General features: G+C 39.6%; 1 protein-coding gene across 1 annotated transcript; it reads right to left on the reverse strand.

The window, feature by feature from the left end:
* Positions 1 to 17,234: 17,234 nt before the first annotated feature.
* On the reverse strand, positions 17,235 to 19,579 carry MAP1LC3C (microtubule associated protein 1 light chain 3 gamma). The gene is made up of 4 exons (XM_071427398.1): positions 19,201 to 19,579; positions 19,058 to 19,113; positions 18,832 to 18,938; positions 17,235 to 17,912 (listed from the first exon to the last, which is right to left on the reverse strand). Exons 1-4 carry the CDS (start codon positions 19,256 to 19,258, stop codon positions 17,702 to 17,704), a joined length of 432 nt encoding a protein of 143 aa, XP_071283499.1. The 5' UTR covers positions 19,259 to 19,579; the 3' UTR covers positions 17,235 to 17,701.
* Positions 19,580 to 21,583: the final 2,004 nt, after the last annotated feature.

The following is a 21,583-nucleotide window of genomic DNA, read 5'->3' on the forward strand; positions in this document are numbered from 1 at the left end:
GCATTGTCATCACAACAGGCCAAGCTTCAGTGTTCAACTAAAGGAAGAGAATGCAGGAGACTGGAGCCCTTACTGTGTTTGACTCAATTACCATGAAATAGTATGATGGGATTTCAGATTTTTACCCTGCAAATCAGGATTTGAGTCACTGTTAAAGGTATGTTTGAAACTTTCCTATTTTTAGGAGTGATAGTATTTCTGCAGCAGATGAAGGTACAAAAAGATATCTTAACCTGTGAAATATATAGTTTCTATTCCTGAGATTAATGCTTTCCCTCAGCCTTTGAGCTTTTTGCAAGAGTTTCAATTTTGAAATTACCTGAGAGGCAGAGGTTTTTAGGTTGCAAGGTACTTTTTTTTCCTCTCTTAAGAGAATGTCCATCTATGAAACTGAAGTGACCACCTGAATTAAGTTACAAAGAAGCTGCTTAAAAGAAAAATTTGATTGCCAACTTTGTGGGATCAGCCCTCTTATTTCTACATTTGTGTTGAAGGTATGGGATACAAGGAATTGAAGCTAAGATGCTCTAGGACAGGCTTTGTCTCATATGTGCACCACCAGAAAGTCCCTACCACTGAAAAGCAGTATTTTAATGTTGATCTTCAGAGAGGACTGTCTCAGGTAGGATGTTACAAATGTAGGCCAGGGATAAATGTGTTTCCAGTCATAGAACTGTTGCCTGGGATGAAGTTTTATTTGTTTCTACAAATAAAATAAAAATGACAGAATGAGTCTTTGAAGGGAAAACTGAAAAATAGTCTGTTTTCATCCATTGCTTATTTATTGGTGTGGGAGTTGCAAGGTTTTTAGTACAGTACATCCTTGCCTTTTTCCTGCCTCTTCAGTCAAATGGCCACTTGTTCCTGCTTTAGTGGATCATCATAAGAGACAAGCTACTTGTTTTTGTGCTAGCAAGGACAAGTGATTTTAAGGGATTGTCTTTTGTGACAGCTACATTGTATGTTCTTAAAGCAGATTTTTTAAAAATACTTCTGTATAGTTCCTGATTGGTGTTTTGGAGATCTTGGGTACTGACTTCACATTACAGAGGCTTCTTTTCAGGAACAGATGCATCTGATACGTTACATGTAAACATGTAATATGTGTAAGCATATAATAGCATTTAAGTTTTATACTTCGAATGGGGAGTTATTGTGTTGGTGTTTCCTCTGTGGAAGGTACAAGAACATAGATGCAAATGGATTGGTGCAAGACTTTATTCCTGAGTTTAATAGGGTAGGGTAATATTCCATAGTAAAAATTATTATGTATCAGAATAGGAGAAATTATTACACGTTATGATGGCCTGGGGAGGATAAAATATAACATAATGAAAAGAAAAAGGAAAAAAAAAACCACAGAGGAAAGAGAGTTTGGTGGTTGTAAAAAAGCAGGCATTTAAGAGTTGGGTAGTTGGAAAACAAGTGAGTAGGAGGAATTGAAAGCAAATGGCAAACAAGGCATGACTGTGTTGCTTGCTTTATAATCTCATAAAATAGTAAATTTACTTTTTTAATATCTACTACTAATATTTCTAATTTTATCAGCAGGACTTCAGAGTATTTTTACAAAATGGATGGCATTGCTAAACCATATTAAAAGGGTAAATCTGCCCCAGAAAAACTAAATTTACTAAGGGTGGTCTAATCAAGCTTCACTTTTGAAAGTGCTGGCTGGCCATTCCTTCATCAGAATTCTCATATAAATATGCAGTATCACGTGAGCGTGTGATCATCCAAATCCAGTCGTGGTTTTGAAACTGTAGGTGACTTGTCCAAATTCAAATGAGTATTTCTGCTTAAATCTTTTTATTCCTTCTCACACAAGTACAGTAGAGTCATTTTTATGAATGTATGTGAATAAGGATGTTTTGAGGTCAATTAGCAGCTATTAGCATCCTTTTTTTTTTAACAATTAGCCAATTCTGTTAAATGAAAAACAATTGTAGATATTTCACCTCACCAGTTTTTCTCCAATGAAGATGATTTTAAATTAGCTAATGCTAACTTTAGTGTATTAAAACCATTTTCATTAGCAAACACAATGACCTTCAATATTCACCTGAATTACAATGAACTTTTTTTTTTTAAAGTTTTAGGTAGAACTAAGTAACATAAGTATTGATTTAAAAAGAAATTCTAGTTTAAATATCGAGAACACTGACTTCTGAGATTATGGTTGCTAAATGCAAGAAACCATTGAACATTTTTGATGGGTTTTTGTTAGAGGATTTTTCTTGTTGTTTTGTTAATAAGGTAAATTGCTAAACAAAGTAGAGTTCAGTTAATGGTCTAAAATCTGATCAAAACTAAGCTGGCTTGTCCTGTGTCCAATATTATATGTATGTTCACAGGCTTAAATAAGCTCATATTTGTATTGGATTAAACGTCTACTTCTTGGAGGTCAGTCATATTAAGAACATCCATCTTCTCACTTAACTGTAAAAATGATACAATTTTGGAGGCTTCTGTGGTTTTTCTTGTTTTTCTTGGTTTCCTGTGTCTGGCATGCACATTTTGCCAATGCCAGAATCCTGAAGTGTTATCAGTTGCACAAATTTCTGTCTGACAATAAAGACCAAGAGACTGTCAGTTTTCTTCATGTTAATGTGGATTTTGCCCACTTTGATTTCACAACTTTTAATAGCTTTAGGCATGCAAGAACATTATGCTTCTATGTTCTGGTCAGTATTTTTAAGTCAAATTTCATCTGGCTTTGAAGAAGAAAAAAAAAAGCATACCTACTGGCAGTGCTTAGCTGAATAAATACAAACTACATATAAATATCACCATAATTGTACTAATGCATCTTTTGTATGTCCTCAGGTTTCTTTTTTAAACAATTCTTTAAAACACATAAAAGCTTTGTATAACAGATAAGTTAGGGTAGTCAAAGTGTAGTTTTGGGGTTGGGTTTTTTTGGTTTGCATTTTTTTTGGCTGCCATTATGCTATTTCCTCAGCAAAAACAACATGAAAGACTCCCCTTCTTTGCCCTAGCCCACATTTTGATTAATTTAGATATTAAACCATCAAAATGCTTTCTTATCTGCTTTTTAAACCAGCAGTGGCAAGTGGAGAGAAGGAATTTTGGGAATTTTCTGGAAAAGTTACAATAGCCTGCAGTAGCAATTTCCCCAAAACTAATGATTGTTTGGTCTGTCTTCAAAACAGTCCACAGAAGATTTCTGTAATTTCCCAGGTTATAGATTATTATTCTCATCTTATTTACTCAACCTTGAAGTTAGTTCACTGACATCATTACTTGTCTTCAAGGGAACACTGACTACTGAGCTTTACAGCTAAGAATTTCTGTTTTCATTCCCTCTTTCAAGTTTTAGACTTGTTTCATAATGATGGCATGAAAGTGGAACAGTAATTTAAAATATACTTATTCTACCTCTCCTCCTCTACAGCAAAGGACAATATTTGATGTGCAGCCCCACTTTCATTTTCCCATGCAAAGTTATACAGCTGTAATTAAGCACTAAGAGACTGTGAGACTAGATGCCTGAGAAAGTTCTATTTTACCTGAGACTCACTGACTTCTGTGGATCAACAAAGGTGTTTAAAAAAACCAGTCAAACTTGCTGAATTTGTTTCATGTTTGCCCAGTACCAAGTCTAATAGACCACTGACCTCTGGTGAGTATTTGAAAAACAAAATCCTTCAAATTCTGCTAGGAAATCTCATTAAGATCTGTTCCAAATCCTCTTAATAAAATACAGCACAATTTAAGGCAATACAGCAAAGTAAGAGTAGGGGAGGCATTGCAAATTATTAGAATTAATATTTGGACTACACTGGTCTAGAGCATTAACTAAGACTATTTTCATAACAAATATAAATAGTAACTAACACATTGCTATATTAAAGTTTTAGTGCCAGTTGTGAAATCCAATTAACAGATGTTCAATTGCTTTTCATGAAACAGTGTTTCAGCCTAAAAGTACAGAGCACTTTATTTTGCACGGTAAATGAGAGCTTACTCCTCATTTGCTGGCATGCCTTGTAATAAAGGAAAGGACATATTTACAAATTTCTGGCCTTAGGACCCTGATCACAACTCTATACCTGAACTCAGCTTTCACAAGGAAAGACTGAACATACATCTTCAATTGAACTGTTCAAAAAGCTCCCACCAACTATCACCAATTTTAAGCCAAATAAAGCAGTTCTGGAATGCAAGCATTTTATGCAGAGTGTGTAAAGTGCTTCTTCCACTCTTCTTGACACTCTCCAGTAGCAAGGAGTACTGTTTTGGGCACCATACTTGAAAAATGTAATCACCCTGGAGACAGTCCAGCGAGAAGTAAAAAGAATGAGTAACAGTCTAGAAGGCAGTATGAGGGAGGGTGGAAGGAATTGGCATTGTTTAGTCTAGAGAGGAGAGAACTAAGGAAAGATGGGATGTCAGCCCATAAACAATGAACACTGTTTCTGCAAAACAGAAAATATCAACTACAGATTGGGAGCCAAGCAATGAAAAGTACACAGCAGGGGACCTTCAATCTTATGGCTAGAGTAATTTCCTTAAATAAATTGGTAAAACGCTTAAGGTTTCCTGGCTGCATTTCATTTTCAGTTTAAAAATTAAGTACTGGTATCTGCAAAGATGTAAAGCACAAGTAAACTCTGTATATAAGCTGTAACTTCTAGGCCAATTCAGAAACCTTAACAATAAGCTTTCTAGGATGTCTGGAAGATTGTTTTTTATTAAACTTGTGCCTGCATGACAGGATGCTAGTTGCTGAATGCAACTGAGTTGTACATAATTAGTGCAAACTTTATAAGTAGCAGGACTCTATTTTCATTTGGGTTTTTATTTCATTTTTCAGACCAGCAAGAACTGGTCCCCTGGGGTGGAAGTGGTTCCATCCCAATTTTAATAGAATTCTTTTCTTCTTGTGGGCCACTGAACAGAGGTATTAATTTTGCTCACAGTTGGTGTAGTTAATTTTGTGTAAGATCTAACCCTCTTTCTATTCTGAGTCTGTAATGTTTCCAGAATTGAAAAGTGGCTTTAGAAACTTCTAAACCAGCTGTTACGAATCTTTTCATGGTCAATGAGGAAACTGGTTTTCCCTTTTTAGTTCTGAATGTTTTGGACCTGAGTTTTCAGCCCTGTCTTCTTACTTCATTCCTACTCCTTTCTAGGGATCTAAATAATAAATTCAGTAAGTATAAGTAAACCATAACATTGCATCTAGATATGCACATTGAAAAATCATAAAATTAAAGGATATTTTAGGCTCATATCCTTCTGAACTGAAACATGGAACTTTATACTTCTTGTGCAGGGAGGAGTATTTATATCACTCACATTTATTTTATTTGTGGTTCTAGAGACCTAGTAACTTGGAAGAGACCATTTACCAGTGATTTGCAAATGCATCTAGTCAGAAAAGAGGCTCAACCTGGGCTCCCCTTCCCCGAGGGCTACTAGAAATCATCAGATATGGCAGGTAGAGGAAGTTACTCCATCACAATTGTATTTTACTTTTTGTGTTATATTGTGCCATACCTTCATAACTCCTTACGGATAAAAGTTTTCTGAAGTACTTACCTGCTTGATAGAATACATAAACATACAGCTGTCACATACAACTGTAATGAGAGTAAATTCTGAGTTGCAGTCATTTAGCTTTTATAGGTCTCAATAACAGATCTCAAAGCAACAAAGGTCAACAGTACTGTCCTCATTTTTTTTTAAATAGAAATTCTCTTTGAACTGGCTTGGAGGATTAGCCACTGTTCTCCTCTCAAACCATGAGAGAGTAAAAAATAGCACATAGATACTTTGAATCACAGTTCTGCACTGTAACAGGGAGACATTCTGAAATCACCTGAAAGCACCTTGAAAAGTATATCAGCGATGAAACTTGATTATAAGACTACTAATGTGAACTGCAGGGGTCGCAGATGGTCAGAAAGGAATAGTATAAACATACAAGCCCAGAAATGTCAATTCATAAGGTTGACTGTAAACTTAAAATCAGCTTTTAGGAGATCTAGGAACACCACTGCCTCTTGATTTATTTTAGGTTCTGCACCAGTAAAGCTAAGCAAGAGGAGTTGAATACTAGGTATGTGTAAAAAAGGAGAGGAGCAATGTCCAGCCAATTAGAACTTGCCTCTAATTACAAGAAAAAACATTCATCTCATTACCCTTCCCAACTGGCCCTGCTTGCATATAAACAGGTGATAAAACAATATTCTTTGAGAGCAGTTACATTTCAGCTGGAGAGCAAAGATGCACGTTTGTTCTGTACAATATTAATGAACAGACAGCACAAGAATGCATCAGTGCAGTGAGTTATACCTCTAAGCCTCCATTGTCTGGAGTATAACTTATAAAGCTGCTTCTGCACTTGAGCCATGTGCCTAATATAGCTGTGGGTGAGAGTGTCTGAACATTCCTCAGCTGTGCCTGCAGGAGGAGGAGTGCAAAAATGTTGAATCTCCCACATTTATAGCTGTTGTGAAATGCTGGTGTGCTCTAGAAATCAGCATTAATACTTGAGTTTGTTTTGTGGATTTCTTATTTAAATGACACTAATTTAAGTTTGAAGAACTTAAACCTCCTATTTGTGATGTGGATTTAGATGTGAGCATGCTTGTGTCTGTATGAATGTTGAAGATTAAGAAGTTTAACTAGGAGATTTCTACAACTCTTAAATACCTGTGGGTCAACGTTTAAATATTGCACATGTGTAATTAACTTCTCTAGTTAATATAGTTATTATATGCTGCCTTCCTGGGCAGCTGCAGGCTGTATAAATGTAGGTTATATGTAGGTACAAAAACAGATGATATACACTGGTTTCTATTATGCCACTGAATTCACACATTCCCGAGTTTAATCATCAAGATAAACATTATAACTTATAAAAATGAAAACAAAAATGAATTCTGAAGTGAGACACTGCAGTGTATTTTCATGTATGTGATAAACTATTTCAAAGAAATCACTAGCCAGTGAAATCACTGAATTGGCTCCATTTGTCCTTTTACAAAAATAGATTTGGTGTTGTGCACTGAGAAGTCTATTCCAGTTGTGCTGCATGAGAATCCATTATTTATAATGGACTTTTAGGGAGAGGTTTTTTCCAGGACAGATTAAATATTTGGACTTCAGGACTGTGGGAAACCACACATCAGTTACAATGACTGTCTGTTGTTTAATTCAGGTATTGGCCTGTGTCCTGGGGAGTTGCAGCACTTGAGGACTTTGAATGTCATTCAAACCTACCTTAGTTCTACCCATCAATCTTTCCTAGACCCTGACCTGACTGGATCAAACATCCTGCCTCAAAAAGTGTCTGTGCAGCTTGTGGGAGGCAAAATAATCCCTGGAAAGCATGGTAGAAAAGATAATTGGTGGGGTCTTATTTGTATCTATACATGTGGCCCACTGAAGGTGAACTCCATTTGCTGGAAAATGGTAACATCTGGCAGATTTGTTTTCAGTCAGAAATTTTATTATTCTTATTTTTCTTTGTGACTGTATTTTTTTCAAACAAAACCTTACTGTTTTCAATTGTTAAGTGTTTGAAATTTGCAAGAAATTTTGCTTTGAACAAGTCACAATAAAGCTGGACATTTCAGAAAATATTTAGGAAAGGTGATATATATTGGGTAACAAGGGAGGGTAAATGCACCAACTAATGCATTCTATCAATGTTATTTAGCACTCCTATGGAGGAGAGCTCTAGAAAATGACCTTTTGCCTCAGCTTGACCAGATTGTAAATGTCTGGCCTCATTAATCCAGAATGCTAGGTTAGCCTTTGTTCTAAACTCCCTCTGATCCATACGAAGATATCCTAGGCCATTGTTATGTGGTTGCTTTAATCTTCCAGATGTCTGCACTGCTGCCAGAAAAGACTGGCCTTGTTTTTTCTTCTCTTCAGTAACCCATTGCCTTTTGCCTGCTGGTTTCCATGTCCTACCTCTAGTGTGCACTTAGCAGCCTTTTGAATCAGGCCAAAGAACATTATCTGTTTGAAAACTAGTATCAAGGAAAGAAAAAAAAATCAGTGTGCTGACACACAAAGGTCATACATTCATCTGCTGGACTGAAGAACCCATTATCAATTCTTCTGACGAAACTATTAAGGAGAGAAAACTATTTTAAAAGAGTAGTTTAGGCATCTCTTATCCATAGGTAAAGTAGGTGGTTTTTTTTCTCACACCAGAATCATTCTCTTGACAATTCTTTAAACTTTCTCCAAGTTGCAACATTAATCCTGAATTGTACTCACTAGACTGAGTGTAGCAGCAGCCATTCCCTTGCCAGGTGCAGAAGTAAAGTTAAAAATCTTCTCCTTGTACACATATCAAAAGGATTGTATTAACCTTTTTTTTTATGACTGGCAACACATGGTAGCTACTGTATGAGTATTCTCATATTCTTCTAGAAGACAAGGCCCAGCAGCATCTCCTGTAGTTACAGCTGTAGTTGGATTTTATACATGACTGCACTGTTACAACTGTATGTGCTCATCTTCACAGCACCCACTAGCAGTGATCTGACCTTCACTTTTTATCACTGTCTGTTGCCCTGTAAAATATTTACAGTGAGATGGTTCTCAATCATTGTTACTCTAATTGTAATTGTGCCCTTGTGCTTCTTTTGAACACATAGGATCCAGATAGAGAGCTTCCATGTTTCAAATGAAGAACAATATGGGAAGGTGTGGCAGGATCTAAAAGGCTCCTTTCTAATACATAAGTAATCCATGGCACATGGGCATTGCCATTCTTCCCCTTCCTTTTTCAAAGAGCCTTTCATTTGTGAGGAATGTCATGTCCCTTTCTGAGCATTTTCTTCTCGAGGCTAAACCACCTAAGTTTGTGCAACTTTTGTCATACTAAATTTCTCCTCATCATCAATAATCTTTGAATTCTCAAGTGGTTCACATTCTTCTTGGGGTGCAGTGCCTAAATGATACACAGTATTTCAGATGAAGCCCTGCTGTTGTTAAGTACAGCACAGAACAGGCTCATGTCACTCATCTTGCAGGCTCTACTCTTGGTTAGAAATCTCAGTATTGTGTTTGCTTTTCTCACAACAGCATGATACTGTTGACTTCTGCTTAGTTTGTGATTCAGTACATCCCATGGGGTCTTTTAAGAAGAAATGCCACCAGCCACTTGTTTTCCACCCTATATTTATGCAGCTGGTTATTCTTGTCCTAATGTGGGGTTTTACATTTATCCCTCTTGAATAGTACCCAGGCAGTGATGACAGCCCTCTTCATTCTTCTCGTAAGATCTTTGCTAACATTTTTGTGCTTCTTATTGCAAAACCCACAAGATACTCAGGACTAGCTATTCTGTGGAATTTTTTTCTGCCTTTAGATTCATATCTTTATTTGTTTAGAAGGCACAGTGAGTAAGGGTGTTAGATAAGCACCAGCTCCATTAGCAAGTACTTTGTATGTGGACAAGGAGACAAGAGAAGAAACTTCTCAATTTGTGAGGTAAACTCCATAAATTCTGATTTGTTTAGCCAGAGATTAAATGCAGATGTGAAGCAAACAGCATTAGAAGAGAAAGGCAGGAGCTGACATTGGTTAAACCTTTGTAAAATTCCATGACGTCAAGCAGATGATTAGAATTTCGGTCAGGAGAAAGACCTCCAGCATGTATGGATTTCCTTTGTGTTCCCTTGCAGTGCAATCATGACTTCTCGTGCAAAGTCATCAAGGAATTAAATATAAAGAAAGCATCTCTTCTCAGTACTTTATAGAAATAGATCTTTATACAGTATTTAGCTCACACTTAAAAAGCAGAAATAACTCTTCAGCAATTTATGCTGGAGCCAAAACTGATTCTGAGCACTCCTGAGAATATGGCAGAAATAAGAAAATGTGTGTAAGTAAAAGTATCATTCAAGGTGGGTCTATGCACTGTTTTTATATCACAAATACTTTTACTGGTAAATGTAAATATTTGGTTTTAGTAGCTGATTAAATGTAGCATATTTGCTTCAAAATACAAAAAGCACCAGGATTTGTTTTGACCTCACTTCTACAGTTTTGGAATCACTGTTCAACTACTCTTTATTTAAATTTAGTAAAACCAAAACTGGGACAAAATGGGAAAGGCACTTGTGTTTTGAGCACTGAAATGGGTCTGAGCTTTGACTTTTGGCCTGCTCTAGATGCCAGGGTTTTGTTAATCTCTAATTCATTTCCTCCAGTAACCCAGAAGCAGACCAAGAATAGCTTTGAAGCCCCTATTTTTCTATTGTTTGTATAATGTACCATTGCTCAAAAAATCATAGTTATTGATTAAGGTTGTGTAGCAGACTTCAGTGTGGCATTGACTTTGATAATCACATAAATATAAGAAACAGTATTCATGGGCCTAGTCACAGGGTCAGAAAATACAAGTATAGAGGAAAAATTCTGTCCTATTCAAAGGATTTTCTTTTCAAATTTCATTATACTCACCCTGCAACATAGACTCCCTATAGCATTAATCTCATAAAAACTGAGGGTTTGTTAACAGAGTGCCAGAAGTGTAGGCCGTACATCAAAGGAAGAAGATATACACACACAGTCCTGAAGGATTAGGTTTGTAGTATGACTGTCTTTTTGAAATTCAATTTGACTGTGACATCCTCCAAAGAGTTTGCCAGCAATAACCTACTGAGCTTCACAGTCCATGGATAATCAGGTGATGTTGTACTCTTGCTCTTCTGTTTGCTAACATACTGAAGGCAGCCTTGATTTAGTGTTTTCTTACATCAGTAAGATCATAAAACATAGTCCAACCAGAAATGTATGTCATTTTTATGTAACCAAAATACATCCAAAAACTCCACAAAACACAAAAAATTCTATGCTGAGAATTAGCAGAAAGTTCCACCTGATTTTGAAATGAGATGTCTAAAATGGAATAACCCCTCTTTTGGCTTTTCAGTGTTACCTGAGTGCCTCTTGGCACATTTTGCAAATTTTTATGGCAGTTACACAGGTGTAATTCATAGTCAAAAAGATTTTTTTTAATTCATCTTTTCTCCCATATAATATAAATTGAGATTTGGCTTTTCCCTTTTTGACAAACCAGCTTAATGAAAATTATTTGATGGGGGAAAAATAGTTTAGTTTGAATCAGGAAACAAGATACACGGCAAAACTATTTTGAAGAAAAACTTTCCAGAAACTTAAACATAAAATCTTTCATGTCTGCTAGAGTGCTTGACCTTTCCTTCTCTCCACTTGCTGTGGATAAATGCTTCCTCCCATGAATTGTAACATGGTAGCTTTAGCTCTGCAGCCTTTATGGCTCCAGCCACTAATTTCAGTGCCAGTCCCAGCTTCTACTGGAATTGCTTCATTTATTTTACAGGGTTTTGCCTAAATTTTCCACTAGTAAAACTGCAGCCTCTCACAGATCCTGCAGTTGCACAGTTTATTTTCAGAAAGAGAAGGTAGGCTGGGGGTTTACTTTGGGAGCTGGGTTCAAGCCCCTTAGCCACACACCTCTGCTGTCACTCTGGGCTTTACCCTAGTTCTGGCAGCAGAAGATAATTTGCTGTGCTGGGTCCAGGGAGACAGGAGCTACTTGGAGTGCCCAGTGTGAGTTTGTGGCTCAGAATCTTCAGGGAGAAAAAGGAATTCTAGCAGGGTCTCCCCAGTTCTTTATCCATTGAGTTATAAGGATGCTGCTCTGTGAAGCACATGACAGTAATCTTGCTTAACACTTGCCTAGTGGACCAGCTGCCTTGGATGTCAGAAGCAAAGGAAACCTTTCTGAAAGGAAGGGCATTTGTGTAAGAAGTCCTGTCATGGACTAGCCTGCAGACCCATATAATCTTCAAGGTCTACCTATATCAGCAGCCATTCCGCCCCTCAGTTTCTTGTGACAACCCTCCTCTGCACCAAACCCCTCCTGAAAATTGTCACCTCTCACCAGCCTGCACTGCATGGCATCCTGCTTCTTTGCCAAAATCACCTGGATGAGCTGGGACATGAAATTAAGCTGCTACATTAACCTATCTTCTTGTACCTCTAGCAGAAATGCTTCCCATTGGTGAGCAAGGCTAACCCACACAGCTGTTCTTCAACTGATTCAAGAAATTTTGTCTCAACAGAATTCAGTGGAAGGGGAGGTTACCCAAACAGCAGTAATGGCTGCAGCCATCTCATTTAAATTGCTGCTCCAGCCCTGACAGAGGCTTAGAGAGCTGAGTGACTGAGGCACAGCCAAATTTTGTGGGTTCAACGTAGACTGAATTAGAATAGCAGAACAGCTATGAATTATCATGCAAGTTTGTTACATGGCAACTAAGGTCATATTATTTATAATTTTCAGCAATCTTGGAACCTGTACCCAGGTTCTGCTAGCACAGAAGGCCTGGTCCCTTTCCAAAGAAAGAATGGGAACAAAGTCAGTGTGCAAGAGGATGGCTGAAAGAACTGAGGTTTAAACCAAAGCCAGCTGCCTCCTAGGAAAATGCCATTTCTCCTGAAGCCTCTCTTGACATTTTTGACAGATTTATACAGAGCCAATATCATTTCCAACAGCAAAATTATCTTCATAACCCCTGCAATGCTTGGGTTACCCTGACAGTCTAGACAGCACAGATGTTTCTGCACTAAGCTGGTGATTCTGCCCTCACCTGCAGCACAGCAGCTGTTTTCTCTATTGATGGCTCTTTTATTCTGTTGGTGACTAATGCATCAAGCTGCTGGAAAATGAGTTAATCTTCCTCAGCCAGTCAGCATTCAAATATGCAGCTCACATCTCAATCTGATTTTTAATTTTTGAGCACAGATGCAGCATTTCTAGAGAGAAGGGTCAGACAGAGACCATATTACTATCCATCACTTGACATGAAGTTTTTAAGTTCTCAGAGTAAGGGCCAAGTTGCCTTGTGAAGTAGTGCCAGCACCAAGAATAGAATTTCTTTATTTGCCATGTCTGCCTTTCAGCACCGTTCTGTGTGGTTTTTTCCATTGACAGAGCTCACATTTTGTTCAGGAAAAGGCTATAGCCACTCTCCATCTGTGAGCACGTGTTTCTTTCTCCTAAGTTCTCTTTGTAAGCTAATGGGTGTAATAGTCACCTTAATGAGTTCACACTGAGGCTCAGGCTTTCCAGGCAGTCACAGGGAGGCTTGTGAAGAGTACATGGTTGTAGCTGCTTTGGGTGGGAGCACTGATATGCATGCTTAACCCCCTGGCTCACTCCTTCCCCTTCCCTCACCCACTGGTTAACTGACCTAAAAATTTCCCTGGAAATCCATTTGTCAGGCTGTAAAGTCTTGGCTCTGTTTTTGAGAATAAGAAATAAATTTTAGGTCTACTTAGGCATGTCTTGGTCAACAGGATCAAGGACCATGCAATCAATAGCATTTCTGACATAAAACAGGTTTGAGCTGAAGGTCTGATTAAGATCCAGACCCTGCTGTTATATACAGAAAGAAAGTAAAGGCAGGGTTTTGAAATATTTGCAAAAATAAACACTAGCAGCCAAGCCCACCCTGCAACAAATCATAGGCAGCCTCATAAAGGCCCTTTACAGTCCCTGACAGACATGATGTAAGTGCTGAGTGGCCCAAGCAGCCCCTCCTCAGTCCCTGCCTGCCTGCCCTGGAAGCTCCATGTGTACCCAGGCAGGCAGGCAGGCAGGCAGGGACTGAGGAGGGGCTGCTTGGGTACACATGGAGCTACCTATGAGGGTCTGCCACTGCAGGGGAAAGGACAGTGCTGCTTTTTGAACTCTGGCATTGAGACTTGCCCTGGGTTCTTCAAAACCCACCTGGACTGCATTGCTCCAGTTGTGTGCCATAGGTACATTGCAGTCACAAGAGAGGCACCACATGAAATACAGGAGACAGGGAGTGATATGACTTTCTGGGGACAAGTTTTAAGGGCCTTACTAATTTCACTCATGTCCCTCTAAACTAGGGCCAGACTGTTATTTATTGTAGGACCTAACTGCCTTTGCATGTTGTCGACCGTACAGGAACAAGTAGTAGCTAACTTAAACTTCTAAGAGGCAATCTAAAATCATCAGGGGAGAGAACTGGGTAGAGCTAACACTATAAAGCAACAAAGTACCTAAGGAAAGCTAAAGAAACTAAGCACATATGTATAGGGAGAAGTCTGGGTTTGGGTTTGTTGCCTTTTTGTTTTGGTTTGGTTTTTATTGGACTTTTTTTTTCTCTTATGGGTTGATTCAAAACTATGAAAAAAAGGGGCTGTTTAAGGATTCAGGAGATTTGTCTCAAATTATTTCTGGAACAGTGGTTCTTGAGGGAAGTATGTATGCCATTACTAGTTTTGTATATTGGCACTGTGACATATGAAATCACATTTCTTAACCTCCCTCAAGGAACTCTTGAAGGTTTTCCATAGAAACCCTTCCACTCTCCCCTGTTCTACTTCATAGTGCATAGGTTAAAAAACATGTTTTCAAAATGTTTCTGTCCTGCTTAGGTCTTTTTGTTTTCTCCCTATAATTTCTCTTCAGGTTTTCTTGAAAGAATACAGCAGGGCAATTTGATGCTGAAGGTAAAATATTCTGTCCTATTATCTCATTTTACCTTCTTAATTTACTGTATTTCACCTAAACAAAGAAACTTATTTGCAGCAGAGGATACCATCTGTCACTTAGTGTGTGTAAAATATTAAAATATTTTTATCCTGAAACTACCACCATCTGGAAATAGTTAGCATGGGAAAACAGTAAAAAGCCCATTTAAGTTCACAAGTGTTATTGCCTTGAACAAGAAGATTAGTGTTCCCATTCATTTATTTATTCTACCAAAACATAACATTAAGTCATTTTTAAATCCAAACAGTTTGGAAAGCTCCTGCTGTTGCTTATGTGTGCTAAAGCCCATGCTGAGGTTATCATGTTTGCCTTGTAGCACCAAATGTCAATTTGCACTCCATAAAGTATTGTGCACAGGTTATTGCAGGGGGCTGCAGGACATACTTCCCTCAAGGATCACTGTTCCAGCAAGGCTCTCATACCACTCTAATATTCCATATCATTCAGGTTGATTTGGTTTATATTTGAAGCCAGAGCACTGAGCGTCTTCTGGGATTGAGCTGGTAGTCTATGGAAGAAACAGAAGTATCCTCAGAATGTTTTCTGTACTCTGGTGGATATCTTTGATATTAATGAATACAAGTCCATATCATGAAGATAAAACTTTTAAAAATAAATGGCATCTCTGCAGTCTCTTCTTACATTAGTGGCACACTGGAAAGAAGCATAAAATCTGCTTAACACAGCATTGTGTCCTTCATTGAAAAAAAAATATACCTGTTTCTAATCAGTATTTGCTTGAGTAAATATTAGCTCTTCAAACAGCAGCTACATGGGAAGTAGCTGCAGCTATCTCAGTTGCACATGTCAGTCAGAGAAAAGTTTTTCTGTTTGCTTATTTTCTAATCCTTGTTCTTTGTACTTCAAGAGAGAATAGGTTAAATTCAAACCTTCTAATCATACCAAGGCAATTCCACAAGCAAGACAACAGAATTATTTGGGCATGTAACTCCTAGTTTATTCTTTTAAGACTTCATGAAAACTGTCTTTGATAGTTAATATCCTAACTTCTTCAACATCTGATAGAAAAGCAAGTCTATTGCTATTACCCAATGATGCTTTCCCAATTCACAGGACTTCTTTCTAGGTTCATCAGGCCAGTATAAACAAGTTTATAATGATGCTCTTTACCTGCAAATGACCTTCTCCTTGTGCAACTTTTTTGGCTGGATCTGTGACTCAGCCTGTAGACACCATAGCCAAATGTTATTAAATGCTGGAGGGATCAACACCTGCACCTCAGCCACTACATTACAAACCAAAGAAAGCTGGCTGTCAGACAAAATTGTTCCAGCCAAGAAGCTGTAGTGCTTGTCTCTTCATGTACCAAGTATCACACAGGACAGGAAGACAGAGGAGCTATCGAAGCAAAATATTAGCCCAACTCTAGACTGGCAAGAGAGCTTGAACACAGAAAGTCTCCCCTTGCTCCTCCCACCCCAAGGTTCCCACAGCTGTTCAGCATTTCTGTGTAGTGCTGCTGCCAAGCAGGTGTCTCTGCTTCCCTGAAGGGCTGGTGACAAATGACTATTCAATTTCTGCAATGGAAACTGTTGCATTACAAGTATAAGTGAAATATATCCAAGAACTGATGCTGGGATCCCAAAGCCCACATGTTTTTATAACCTAAACCATCATAGCCTTATCCTTTCCACAGGTCAGGTCAATGATTGCTTTGTTCCTCAGCTCATGAAACACGAGTAGGCAAACATCACATCCACTACAGCAGTCACTCCTTAAAACTCCAGGTTTAGAGGCTCAAACCCAGGTCTGCTCAGAACTTCATGTTCAAGAGATTATTAATGCAAGAGAACCACTGCAAAAAGCTGATACACACATTCCTTCCTTATGCATAACTTAAATACTGTCAACACTTCCTTCTTTGCAGTCTAGTTATTCCTACATTAATAATTCTGCAGTTTAGTACTGAACAGAAGAATCGCATCATATTGTAACAATTTGACCAATCCTAAACTGAGGCTGCCAGAGGTTGATTAATAAACTGCAAACTGTGACAGATTTTTTAATTACCTGGTGGTTTTAGTTGATCATGCATGATCAGAGCATTTCCAGCTTTACAACACATCTCTCACATACAGGGAAGCCAGCTTGAGCTATACTTCGGTCTAAGGCTCAAGTGTTACTTTTAATACATGCTTATAGGAACCAAGCCTGTATATTAAGATAAATCCACATTTTACTACATGGTATTTTTGATATTTTCAACATTTTCCAGAAACACTGGACTACCTCTTAATCACAAGGCACATGTCTTGGCTCCATTGTTGAAAGAAGGCTCACTGAAGTGCTTCAGGGTACCTGACAAGCAGGTGCCTGTAGGGGATGGATATGACAGTATCTAGAGTAACCATGCTAGCAAAATTCAGCAGCAAGAAAATAACTCTTGAAACTTGATTACCCTTCAAGTCCTGCTATCTGCATTGCAGTTAATGCTGACTAGCAATCAGGTTGCTTATTTAAACAAATAGTTATCTATACCACAGACAGTGTTTTCTGTAACAGCTGAGTTTATTCAGGTGTTAACACTGCTCTAGCACTCCTATTTAATCTCACAGCCCAGATACCTACCTTAATGAAACTTTTATAGCTATGGTTTTGCTCATGGGTGACACAATTTAAACTTTGACATTTCATTGAAAAATTCAGAGTAGCTGTGCAAGCAGTGTTTATTTAAAAGGCATTATGCTCAAATTCCCAGAATTATTATAGGATCTTCTCCTGGACAAATTTTTACAGTCTTGCCCCAGATTAAAAGTAACATTCAACTCAATACTTAAAAAAGTTCTTTATTTTTCTCTTAGACTTAGGCTTTCAGGAAACCTTTAAAATCAGTTTCACAATAAAGATTGATATTGCAAAGCAGTGGGGGTGCAGTTCAAAAGACAAAAAAAACCTAACCCATAGTGTCTTCAAATATAAAAATAGATATCCAAATTATTACCTAGGGAAAGTGTACCACCTTTTCTGTCTTAAGCTGGTCCTGCCAGCTTTTGGGTCATAACTCCCACTACAGAGCTCAAGAGCTCACACTGGAAGGAGCATCTCCAAGGTTCATGTCACAGGCATGACTCAGAGCAAACTGCTTTGCTGCAGCATATGAACCCAATCTTAGATTTTCTGAAAGCATTCCACAGTTTTCCCTTGGGCAGTGGGTAATAAGCATCCAAACATCTCCTGGGAAGCATAGGTCATATACACAAAGCCATCTTCATCTTTGTAGTCCCTGTACACTTCTGCCATTGTCAAGGACATACTGGCTAGGCTTTTGTTGTTCACCAGCAGGTAGAAAGCTTGTGTAGCTGTCAGAGCCATCCTGCTTCTAATTGAAAAAGAGGATTAAACATTAGCAAGTTGAATGTGGTTTCAACTTCAGTCTATGACATACATTAAGCAGAGCAGTTGCATGAAGTAGGGACAAAAAATGCTGTGTAAAGTTATTGTGTGGTTTATTGTCTCCATCAGCAGGAAGTTAACTGGAAGCTCAAAGGCAAGGCTTACATGGCTATACCAAAGGTGCTGGGCATGGGCTTGGAGTTCCCAGTTACCAGGGAAAAGTGTGAATAGAAACCAAAAGCTTCCATAGTGCAGATTTTGCAAAGGATTCCAGCTCCAGTCTGTTACACTTACTGTAAAGTCTACAAAAAACAAGTCCTTTTCAGAGACATTACATGCAAGGATTACAATCTAAGTTGTCCAAGAGCCAAAAGCATCTATTACAAAAGTTACAATTTAGAAAGATCTTTTTCTATACTTTAAAAACTGTACTGAAACACATAGCTTTCACATTTTGTCAGAAAATACCACTGAATATTTTGTGTTCTTTCTTCATAAAGAAAAATTTGGCAACACATTTCATTTCACTCCCATTCAAGAGCTGCTTTGAACTAAAGCAAATTCAGCTAGGTGCAGTAAGAGAGCAAGGCAGTGACAGTCATAAGCAGAACACAGAGCCCCAATACCTATTCCATGAGGCAGAGAGAGAGAGCAGAACAAGAATTTTATATAGTCTTTTTTCACTACAGTTAGGGAGAAGGGAGAGGACTGTGAACCCAAGAAAGACCCCATTTTTCCCAATAGTACACCTGTCTTCGAACCCTAGCAAGAGAGGGAAGCCGTTACATTAACTAACACCTTTATCCTCCTACCCACCGAAGGAAGCAGCACACTAGGAAATGCCTTCTTGGGGAGCAGCAGCCAAGCCCAGGTGCAGCTCCAACCCACTAGTATCCACTACCTACCTGATGATGGTTATGAACTGTGCCATGGTCAGCTCCTCGGGAACCAGAAACTTGGTTTTGTCCAAGACAGGAAGGTATTTCTCTTTATGGTATCTCTCAACAATTACCTGTTTTAATTAGAGTCATACTTAGCAATACCTAAAATATCCAGGTCCCTTTCCCTCCCCTCACACGCTTCTTTCCTCAAACAGCGACAACAACCTCCGCTAACAAACCACAGACTTACCGGGATTTTTGTCGGGAACTTGGCTCGGATCCCTGCTACTTCTTCCCGCCGGCTGGCTGTGAGGCAGAGGAGAGAAGAGACGCGTTACGTGTGCGCGCAGCCCCTCCGACCCGCGCAGCGCTGCGCGCTCCCGCCGCCCCTACCGAGACTCTTCCTGAGCTTGAAGGGCCGATCCGGCTGCGCCCCGGGCGCCGCCCGCATCCTCCCGCCTCGGGGCCGCCGCTGCACCCGCCGCGCCCGCGCCTCGCACGGATCGGGGCCGCCCTGCCCAGCAGCGGCGCCGCAGCCAACGGGAGAGGTGCGGCGGCTGATCCCGCCTCTCCCGGCTGACCCACAGCTCCGTGCTGCGCCCTACCGCCGTGTGGGCGCCGCGCCCCGAGGCGTTCTGCCGGCGGGGACAGCGCGGTGCTCGTGAGGGGCCTTTGACTGCCCCGCCCAGTGGTTCAGGGGTGCAGCTCAAGGCTGGAGTGCCCCCAGCTGTCTTCCCTTTGCACGTGGCCAGCCTTCATCGTACCGGCAAACTGCTTTCGAGCAATTCGATTGGTTTAAACAGAGAACAAGACAACCTACCTCACACACACAAAAAACTCCAAAAACCAAAACAACCCACCCCACTCAAAAAACCCACCCCAGTCATTTTTCATCTCCTCAGGTGTTATCATATGGCAGGGGTTCCATACTGTTAGCACCAATCACAGACGTTTCATACCTTTTTGGTGTTTTCTCATGGGCATCTCTCAGAGCACTGACTCTTCTTCACAAAGCATCCAATTAACTCCAGTTCCCTTCTCAAGCAGCCACCCCATTCTTTTATAGCACTCTTCTTCTCACTGGTTGCAGCTGTGGCCTGTTAAAGTCAGGCCTATTCCTAATCTCTGGTAATTGGCCCAGCTGCAACTCCTTAGGGGTGAGATTATTTTCTACACTATCTTTATTTTCTTGTATTCTATCCCCCTACACTCTGGCTACTAGACTGCTTGTTTTTTGAATGACTTGAGAGCTGAGTTTTAGCTCTGGTTTTGTCTCTGAGGCATAGCTGCAATTTTAAGAGGTTTCAAGCAGACTTCAAGTCCATCTATTTGGTAAATATGATTGGACAAGTTCCTTGCCTTTTAGATTGCTGGTTTACCTGTGTTTGCTTCAGCTGTCAAGATGGCTTTGCAGACGAACATGGCTCAGCAAGGGGTAAAGTTGACTCCAGTGTAGTGGTTGTGTTTATAAATCATCTCAGTGGGGGTCTGGAACTGATCCTTATGACTTGTTTGCTTTACTTATCCCTTTAAAATACAGGAATTTTTGTTTTATTTGATCTATCATTCTGATCATGATCTAGTTGATGTGGCATGGCTAGGGGCATAGTTTAGTGGTGGATTTGACAATGCTAGTTAATGGATGGACTTGAGGATCTTACAGGTCTTTCCAATTTAAATTCTATTATTTTACCTGGCTAAGGGCAACTGGAATTTGCAAATTTTTATGAGTTACAGTTTATGAGCTATGGCAAAGTCAATGATTGTCACCCAAGATAATTTTGAAAAGGAACATCTTTATTAAAGTGTGTGTGTACTATCTACACATGTGTCAGGTTTTCAACCAGCCTCTCCAGAACAGAGTTTCCAGTAGCTGCAGTCCTTAGCGCTGCTGAGCTGTCCCTTTCTTTTTATCTGGAAGCAATGAGCATTAGCCACAGTACAAGCTCCCCCACGTGGCAGCACAAATTTTATTTTGCAGAGTAGACACTTGGGTTTGAGGGACTCATAAGCAAGAGCTCTGAACTTTGAGAAAGGCCTTGAGCCTGTACTGGAATGGTTTGGGTACAGCTCATCCCTATGATTTGATCTTTGCATGAGGGCAGTTAAGCACAGGGTTTGGCTTGAGTAGCTGGGTCTAGCTTAGGGTCTTTTGAGTAGAGGTAAGGTGACAGACTGAGGAAGCCCGAGGGAAGGAGGAGGTGTGCCACAGAATTGACACAGTGCGATAACTCAGTATGGTGAGTGGTATTTAAGAAGATGAAGAAAAAGAGGAATAATTTGAAGGGTAAAGAAACAGCACAGGAACAAAGCCTGTAGGAGACAGGAGGATGTGTGGAGACCACAGAGTATTTCTTTGGAACTGTGGTCAAGCATGGGGCTTTCCAAAGCTGTTCAGGAAGTGTATCAGTTCTTCCACACCCTCATTCTGGTTTCTGCCCAGTAGATTCAGTGGAATGATCTGTGATCCACTTGGTGTAGAGAAGAGGGAACCTGCTACCCCAGTGCTCTGCTTCCTGTGTCATCTCTTGCTGCAGGTGAAGTACAAAAGTGTGGCTCCACGCGGGTATCAGCAGCCTTGCTCGAAGGGAGAGGTGCTTTCTCTTCATGTTCATAAACTCCTATGGCAGCATCTAGAGAGGAAAATGAATACCTGATAAGAAGGTGAGCCAAAGAAGACAAATTCCCAGTAAGCCTGGTGATCAGTTATGGCTGTAATATCTGTGAGAGCTAAGAGTGAGCAAAAACCCAGGCTTTTTTGTGCCATGTGCTAATG

Source organism: Agelaius tricolor, unplaced genomic scaffold (assembly GCF_023055355.1).
Source record: "Agelaius tricolor isolate 1412-34295 unplaced genomic scaffold, bAgeTri1.0.p SCAF_1, whole genome shotgun sequence".
In the NCBI taxonomy this organism is placed as follows: domain Eukaryota; kingdom Metazoa; phylum Chordata; class Aves; order Passeriformes; family Icteridae; genus Agelaius; species Agelaius tricolor.

What these genes read in the sequence shown, in the direction of transcription:
- MAP1LC3C (XM_071427398.1), bottom strand. Translation starts at nt 19,258, where the DNA reads ATGCGGGCGGCGCCCGGGGCGCAGCCGGATCGGCCCTTCAAGCTCAGG. An exon ending in AGTTCCCGACAAAAATCCCG is followed by an intron (nt 18,939 to 19,057) that starts GTAAGTCTGTGG and finishes TAATTAAAACAG; the next exon opens with GTAATTGTTGAGAGATACCA. An exon ending in CAGTTCATAACCATCATCAG is followed by an intron (nt 17,913 to 18,831) that starts GTAGGTAGTGGA and finishes TTTTTCAATTAG; the next exon opens with AAGCAGGATGGCTCTGACAG.